The 8,415-nt window shown below is 44.1% G+C and overlaps 1 protein-coding gene across 1 annotated transcript; it reads left to right on the forward strand.

Annotated features, from left to right (window-relative positions):
• Window positions 1-2,341: 2,341 nt before the first annotated feature.
• LOC105562301 lies at window positions 2,342-5,098 on the forward strand. The gene is made up of 3 exons (XM_012013044.1): window positions 2,342-2,511; window positions 3,045-3,612; window positions 3,723-5,098. Exons 2-3 carry the CDS (start codon window positions 3,185-3,187, stop codon window positions 4,291-4,293), a joined length of 999 nt encoding a protein of 332 aa, XP_011868434.1. The 5' UTR covers window positions 2,342-2,511; window positions 3,045-3,184; the 3' UTR covers window positions 4,294-5,098.
• Window positions 5,099-8,415: the final 3,317 nt, after the last annotated feature.

Raw genomic sequence — 8,415 nt, forward strand, 5'->3', positions numbered from 1 at the left:
CCCCTCAAGAGTTCTAAAGGAAATCCTAATGGCAAAATTAAATATTTCCAATACTTTTAGTGTTATCGCTGATTTCGAGATTTCATTTTGTGAAGTTAGCATCCCCAAGTTTCAAATTTAACTTTTTTAGGTTAATTCGCCAGAACTATTTTTAAAATTGATAAGGAACTCTAGAACTCTTCGGGATGCATTCAGAACTGAAAAAAAAATTTTTTTGAGACATAACGTGCCAACTTCACAGAGGTCATGATCGAAGTTGATTTTCGGCTTTTCTGCATATGTAGAGGAAAGTCCCCTATTTCGAGACAGGTTTCTAATATGAGACAGCGGATTTTCTATCAAATCAATAGGCATCGTTCGTTCATTCCTATATAATTTGTTATAATTTGTTAAATGTCAGTTACGATAGTTGGTCTATCAGGTACAGAAATAACGTCTGAGGAATGTTATTACGTATTCAAGCTTCATCTAGTCTATAAAAAATCTTTTGGAAAAATATAAAAATGCCACGAAAGCTTGTAAAGTCTGAATAACATGTAAATAACTATATAGTAAATAACTGATATCGTAACAGAACGTTGAATGTTGCTTTCAATTTGGTGTTACTCGTAGTTACCACACCGTCACTGTCACCCGACGCGTGTTTCCATCTCGCAGATTTACATAAGTGACTTATGGTCAGCGAGTATTACCCCCATGGCAGACAGGGTCGTTCAGTCGTATCTTTGATGCGACGTACGCGCGGGGATTCAAATGAGGGACGGTCGTTATGGGACCCGGTGTGAAATATCACGCGAAAGTATCTGGTTTCGTTATTCGCGGATATTCGCACGTGATGTTTGCAAAAGACTAAGCGATCCGATTTTCTCTCTGTTTCCCAACGGCTTCTATTCCTGCCGGTATTCCTATCTGTCGCATATAATTTGCGATTATTACATTTACGAACATTTGGAAATTTTGTGGCCATCAGCCTTTTATTCTCGTCTGTCAAAATCGCGGTTTTCACTAACAAGACGGCGCAACTTAATTATTGTAGAAATGAAGCGATGAAAAATTCAACAAACCGCGACATTATAGCTGAATATACTGTATCCCTACCGGCGATAATAATCGGATTTCGATGTTACGTTAACCGTTCGATTAATTAACTCGACAATACTTCCCTAATAGAGTGGTCGCGGCATTCGATTAACCATCGAAATTATATCCATTAAATGGAGAAAATCCATTTCCGTACCACTACGTACTTGGTATCCCCGCGTACTTGCCGAATTAGCCCACCGTTTGCAAGTAATATTATTCCCGTGCAGATAACGCTTCCAGGTTCGTCGTGAAGATTAAATAACGCGAGGCCAGCGAAATTTTCGCAGCGATGTACGTATAACGATGTGACACCCGATCGTCGATTAAATTTGGGGATTACATGTCGCCAAAGTGAATGTAATAACGTAACACGATACGTGACATGCGCGCGTATATATGCTATGCAATCATAATTACATCCGCGTGTGTTGCCGATTTTTCACATGTAATTAGCTGTCATCAATTAACGCTTACGCGATATTATTCTAAACGGGGATTCGTATCGTACGCCGACTCGTCTGGCAGCGACAAGGAAGAGTACACTGAGAAAAATGTCCGATTAAATATAATCGGATAATCCAATTACATAATAACAAACGGATATATCTAATTAAATTGTATATCCGATGAAAACTGTGATCGGTTTTTCATATCAAATTTCATCGGATAAATTTCATCGGATGTATCCATAATTTAATCGGAAAACGTAATCGTAAAATTTAACCATCGGTAACACTATTTAATGGGTTTACCCAATGAAAATTTGTCTCAGTGTAGGTTTTTTTTCCACACAAATATGGATTTCACGCGAATAAGTCTCAACAATTTTTTCAGCATTTTACTTTATCCGCAAATAATTTGAATTTTTCTCTGGCGAGAATTTCGGAGAGAAAATTATCAATTCCGACTTGGTCGAGAAATTCGTGCGCAAAGAGAAATGTCACGAGAAGTCTCCGCGATGCTCCGCAATATGTACAGGGACCACATGAATAATCGTTAATTAATTCCAAGCACGGCGCGAGCAAAACGACCCGTCGGCGAAAAAGCACACCCGCCTTATATTCCCGATTTTTTATCCGCATATCTAACGAGCATAATAAATACGCGGCGGTTACCATTCGGTGATGCGAAGTGCATAGCAACGAGAGCGAGCATTTTTTTTCCCTCCTTCCGCCGCACTGTCCCGTCCGGGCGCGAGCGTTTTATCTGACGCAGAAGCGTTCTCTATCATGAGCGGAACGTTTTATCAGATAAAGTCGTGCTATCGGTCTCGGTAGATAAGGGAACGGTGACAGACTTGACGATGACACACGGTGCCCGTGCTTTCGGAAGTGTACGTGTCACTCTGGCTATTTTTTCTCCGTTCCCTCGATCGCGCGCGTAATTCCTGCCTCTATTTCCGTCTCGAGTGGAAGATAGCTAAATAAAGTAAGTAGCATATTCGTTATCAACAATAATCCAACGACTCAGAAAAAATCGTTGAATTATACAGTAAAAGTATTTGATAGGCATAAAATATTTTAAAAAATGCGATGTCCAAAAAAAGTTGAAGAAATCTGTGATTATCAAGATTTGCCTTAAATACGAAATTAACTGTCCAAAATAAACGTTTATGAAGACCATTGAGTCGCGTTTAGTACGTGTGCGCGAATGTTAATCAAATGGCGGAGAATCAGCAATGTTGTCATCGTGATCGTTATCAGGTACAAAATCCAAAACGCACACGCACCTGATCAAATAATCACAGCTCGTATCTCCGAACCGGACGGACATTTCGCGCCGCGCATTCGTTCTAATCCCGTTTGCACTTTGGCCGTAACCCTCGTTTGCCTTTCTTAAGTCCTCCATTATTCTGTATTGAATTGCACATAAATCTTGATAGCGAAAAGGAGCGACTCTGGGTCGCGCTCCCGCGCGAGTAAGAGAGCACGGAGTAATTTCTCTTCATCTTCCCGCGATAGGAGCAGAGCGAACGGCGGGCTTTCCTTTGGCTTTGCTTGTACTCCGCTGGAGTAGATTCGTCTCAATCTCGGCCCGAAAGACCGATAAGAAGGACAACCGAAGGACCGTGGCACTAAATAACCGTTCTCGCGGATAAGTCATGGATACTCTATATCCGACTCTGAGAGATCTGCGCTTCAAGTCGGAAGGCCTCTGTCCCATCTGCCTCATGGAGATGGAGCTGACGCCCAGATACTCGTGCATCAACGGGCACACCGTGTGCCACCGTTGCAAGTCCTATTACCAGGGCTGTCTCACGTGCGGAGCGGCGTTGGACGTGGAGACCCTGCCGCCGTCGGACGTGGAGATCCTGCTGCCGCATCCCATGCTGCCGCATCCCATGCCACCGCGCAGCTACGGCGATCACAGTCCCAGCGCGCCGTCGATGAACGACTTCCTGGGCCACGAGAAAAGAGCCTGGGAACCGCCTGTGCCGTCTGGGAATCAGCATCTCGAATCTTGCTCGTACTCTCATCTGGGATGCCGGGTGAAGATACCGGAGCAGCTGCGGGTGCTTCACGAATCGAGGTACAACGAAGACTCCTTACTGTCGCCATCAATTCGTCATCTTTGTTTGTCATGAACCGTGCGTTCGTCATATGCGTTCATTAATACTGATGTTGAAATTATAACTTTAGATGCCAGTTTCGACCGCGCGCGGAGGAAGAACATGTATCCATCGATCTTCGCCACGATGATTTGGTAGAGTGTTCGTACTCTGCAGCAGGATGCAGGGTACGAACGATGCCGTGGCGACGCGGCATTCACGAGGAGAAGTGTATCTACAGGGACCGGTTCCAGGGTGTAAACGATATCAGCGACGCTCTCGCGTCCGCGACGATCGCCGATAACGGCGGCGATCCCGAAGAACTGGTGCAGTGCAAGTTTAGGCGATATGGCTGCATGGTGAACGTGCCGAGGAGGCGGAAGTACATGCACGAGCAGAAATGCAACTACAGCAGCTATCAAGGGGACGAAGAGTTCAGTTATCCCTCGCAGCCGGAACTGGATCCCGACGAGCAAGTAGAATGCAGATGGTCTGAACTCGGCTGCCGCGTTAGACCGAAGCGTTGCCGTAAGCAAATTCACGAGGATAAATGTAACTACCGGATGGAAGAGTGCATGTGGAAGCATTATGGATGCAGCGCCCTATTTAATCCAACGTTAAGACATTCCCACGAGAACAACTGCGATTTTGCCCAACATTAATTATACCGAGTTAGACTAATTCGAGCGAACTACGATTGTCGCGTGCAATACGCGCGTATTTATCAGGGTGACGGCAAAGTTTCTTTTTATTATGACTGGCTTTTGAAAAACGTTGACCAATGTGCGCAGCGCATCGATCTCCGTAGCGCCTAGCAGGAAAACATACAAATTGATTGTTTCACCTTGTAATCATTGAATTAAACGGGATACCAGCGGGAAATGCACATAGCTCCCTTCTCTAGCGTCAAACGAGTAATTAAAGTGTCGATGCCTGTACATCGAACAGAGCCGGCAATTTTATTAATCGGTAACAAGCCGCGAGCCGGGCTCGTCGAGATAACAACAATTAGCAAGTAACAAAGCGAACGGTGATTGTCGGTGGCGTCGAGACGCGGGGCGATTTTGCAGAACGCATTAACGGCGATTTCCAAGAACCCGTGGGGATAATACAGAAGAGGATTATTTACTCTCTCTCGCGCCACTCTCCGTCCCGCTCTCGCGCGAGATAGCGAGACTTCCGCCCGTCGTTCCGGGGATCATCTTGAGCATGATCGCCCGGAATGAGGGAGTGATGGCGTGGCTGGGATATCCAACACCTGCAGGCTAATGGTGGGTCTCCCTGTGCGCCCACGACCGCGCCGTTGCTCGGCGAAACGACACTTACACGCTTATAACGTTCCATTTATAACGCCGGCGTGAGTAAACGATGGACGTGCAACTCTGTCTCGATGCGCTATTACGGATAATATCACGATGTCTCGAAGCATTGGGTCTCGAAGTCAATAAAACAGCTTGGTATCGAGAACAAGTTGAACAATTGCGCTCATTTTTATTCTGAATTGTCACGAATCGTTGAAAAAGTTATGTGAATTTTTATAGGTGATTTGCGGCGGTTTTGAAAATTGTTAACGAGCTTGAAGGAAATCAATTTACGTTGCATTATTATATAATGCGCATTTACGGAAGTGTTGAGAAACCAGCGAAGCTTCGCGGAGACGCAAACGAAGGTTGAAATCTATTTCTTGCCTCATGAAAATCTGAGACGGTCCCATGGGTGAGGTACGCCTTCGTTCCTACTAAATAAATATCGAGCGCGTCGTATCGCGCAGAAATTCTTGTCCGTCCGTAACGCGATCGGTCCGTGATCTCGTTCGGTCAGAACTTTAACGTTCGGCGGTGGCCCTTCGGACAAAGGGATGTAGGGACTGTTTTACATGGTAAAGACCAAGAAGGACCTCCACCTCTGACCAGCGGATGCCTTAAAGAGGATGCCGCGCCAAACCCAGGTTCATAATCGTACCAAAAAGAGAATGCCGCCTCGAATTACGTCCGGAAACAATCGGATTCTCATTCAAGACAATGCCTACCCCACGACCGCTACCCTTTGCTCCCTCTAATTGTATTTCGGGTTATTCCCTGATTTTTAATTAACCGATTTACAAAGAGGTTGCGCGCTTTAAAGAAGATACTTTATTCTAACTGATCTCGCATTTCGGAACATCTGCCACTCTGATTCATGCACATAAATTTGTTTTGCGCGATTGTATATCAGAAACATTTAACTTTGCTTAGTTTCTATTATTTAAAGCAATCTCATTTTTTTTTATAACAGGCACGACAGAATCGAAAAACGTATTGAAGTCGTAAGAAAGATGCGTCCGCTCTCCACTCAAATAAATTAGAAAATCGTGACATCGCATTAATATACATATTCGTTATTTCTATGTAAAACAGCGACGCGAGAAGAAAGCTGATAGCGGATAAGGAGCGATTATTAGTCAAAAGTTAATGGGCTTTTTCTTCATTAAAACCTCTCTCTCGCATAAATTAATAAGCTGATCAGCGTTAGATGATGTAAAATAAAACGGCGGCTCGTCGCCGAGTATTTAAGAAGCTCCTGGGCGGGATGGATGCAGACACGACAAGCTAAAACCGGCTGCTTCGTGGGATTGAGTGAAGGGATGAAAGGAGGAGATGCGAGTAAATTGCACCCCTGGGGACGAGCCTGACGAGTGGCGCGAAAGACGCAACAAGCCAGAAGTCAGCAAACTTTAATTAAGACAACGTTGCAGACTAGATGTTTTCACGAGACTTTACGTAAGAACTCAGACTTGCGACATTTTTTTTGTTAGCTGTGAATTTGTAAAGTCACTTCGTACGAACGAAACGATAGAGGCCTAACAGTACTATATGAACGAGAGCTTCCAAATTTTTGCCAATTCCTGTCTCATGCACTTTACATGGTTTCGTATGATTTTATTGCCCAGTTTGATATCAAGCATTTCTCACGGAAAACATGAAGAATTATCGTCTATCTCAAATTTTTGATCTTCAATATTAGATACTTTTGTCACCAATTCTCAGGTATTACAAAGCTGCTCAAGAAAAAGAGACAGTAAGGTCGATTTAACGAGGAAGAACATTTTATTACTGTGTTTGCCAGGCTTTTAGCTTCGTTCCCGGCAAACCTTTTTAACCGCACAGTTTTAACGGTCCTTCATTGTTCTCGTTGAAAAGAATCGACTTCAGCTCGGTTACAGAATTAGATAAACGGTTCGGCAGGGTACAGGAGGTTCCGGAACATCTCCCGTATTACAGCGATAGCACGGCATCAGGGAATATCGAGATCTGATGATCTCGTGACCTCTCGAGAGGCGTCTCGATCTAGCACGGTCGTAGATCATCGGCGTCCCGTGTGTATGGCATACCGATTCGATAGCGCAGAGGGTTCGGGCAGACCGGGTTCCCACGTAAATACCTCACGCCAAAAAATGACGACGTACCTCTCGACTGCCGCGTGCGTATTGCGCGGCACGCGAGCTCCATAATTCACGCTAGCGTTGCACGCGGGCCGCGAGGGAAAGCCGACCGGTCGTATCTCAATTTCGTCAGGATATAGCTACACCGGGACGTCGATGTAACGAACAAATCCGCGTAACCGTTTCTGATCGGAGCATCTGATCGCGCGGCACGTACGCGATTATCGCCGGGGCGAACTCGAGAGATAAAGATTTGCGGCGAGTAAACACACACACATCCATCATTGAGACGGAAATCCGACATGGGAATTGCAGTGCCGGAACACGAGCGGAAGGGAGATTATGTTATGTAATATTAAAAATTTCGCTCGTAGCTAACAAACTAAATAAAAGTGAAGCGGTTAAGATCAATACGTTGCGTCGCGTACTAAAATCAGAGCTAAGTAAAATCGTTGTCGTATATTTATTCGCGAGCTGGGTAGTGTGGGAATAGATAATGAAGAGCGCGAGAGACGGAGTCACCGAGTTTAGAGTTGGATAAAGCTCACAGTATATTTATAACGGGATGTTAACTCTTAAAACAGATACAATATAGGTATACCTTGTGCTACTTGGCAAACAAAAAATATAATTGGCACGCGAAGCGAAAATAAATGATAGAGCTACCGACTGGCAACTGGCCACGATGTTCCGACTTTTTATTATCGTGCTTTTTGGAGATTTTAGAACATTTAGCACCAAAGCTCGATGCGTTTTTACGATCGTTATCAGCTATTTTACACGCTAAGATCTTGCAAACAAGTTTTGCTAATCCTCATTCTTTTGTTTCACGTGCTTATAAACAGTATTACCTATTATTTTTTTAAGAAAAATGCCACGAAAATCAAATGGTTTTCATATTTTAACAGCGAATTAATCACTAATGTGCATGATTAGCACTCATACTCTTAGAAGTTGGAAAAACAAATGTCAAACATTACTTGTTCTTTGAAGTTGCTTCGTTAGAATAATATGAAAGATTGTTAAAAATCGAGATAAGATATTTACAAGATAATATATTCGTTCTTATAGAAATTAAGAGTACTCGTCGCCGTGTAGCCGACAGCTTTTCAGCGAAACAATTATTAACAAGCAGAAGCGATCGTGAGAGAAACCTCGCGGAGCACTCGTCGACTAATAATTAACGCTGTGATATCTTATTTCGGCGCACGTCCGCGGAACAAACGATTTCTGTGTTCGGTGGCGGCGAACTTTTTCCCGCGGTATTAAAATTCTTAATACAACCCTTTTGCGCTAGGATGGGGATGAATGCGGGAGTACATTCATGACGGAAGACAGGCCGGGGAGGAAGAAGAGGTACGTC

The sequence above is a fragment of the Vollenhovia emeryi genome, unplaced genomic scaffold, assembly GCF_000949405.1.
Source record: "Vollenhovia emeryi isolate VEMERY1.0 unplaced genomic scaffold, V.emery_V1.0 DF939191.1, whole genome shotgun sequence".
Classification (NCBI taxonomy): Eukaryota; Metazoa; Arthropoda; class Insecta; order Hymenoptera; family Formicidae; genus Vollenhovia; species Vollenhovia emeryi.

What these genes read in the sequence shown, in the direction of transcription:
- LOC105562301 (XM_012013044.1), top strand. Translation starts at nt 3,185, where the DNA reads ATGGATACTCTATATCCGACTCTGAGAGATCTGCGCTTCAAGTCGGAA. An exon ending in CGGGTGCTTCACGAATCGAG is followed by an intron (nt 3,613 to 3,722) that starts GTACAACGAAGA and finishes TTATAACTTTAG; the next exon opens with ATGCCAGTTTCGACCGCGCG.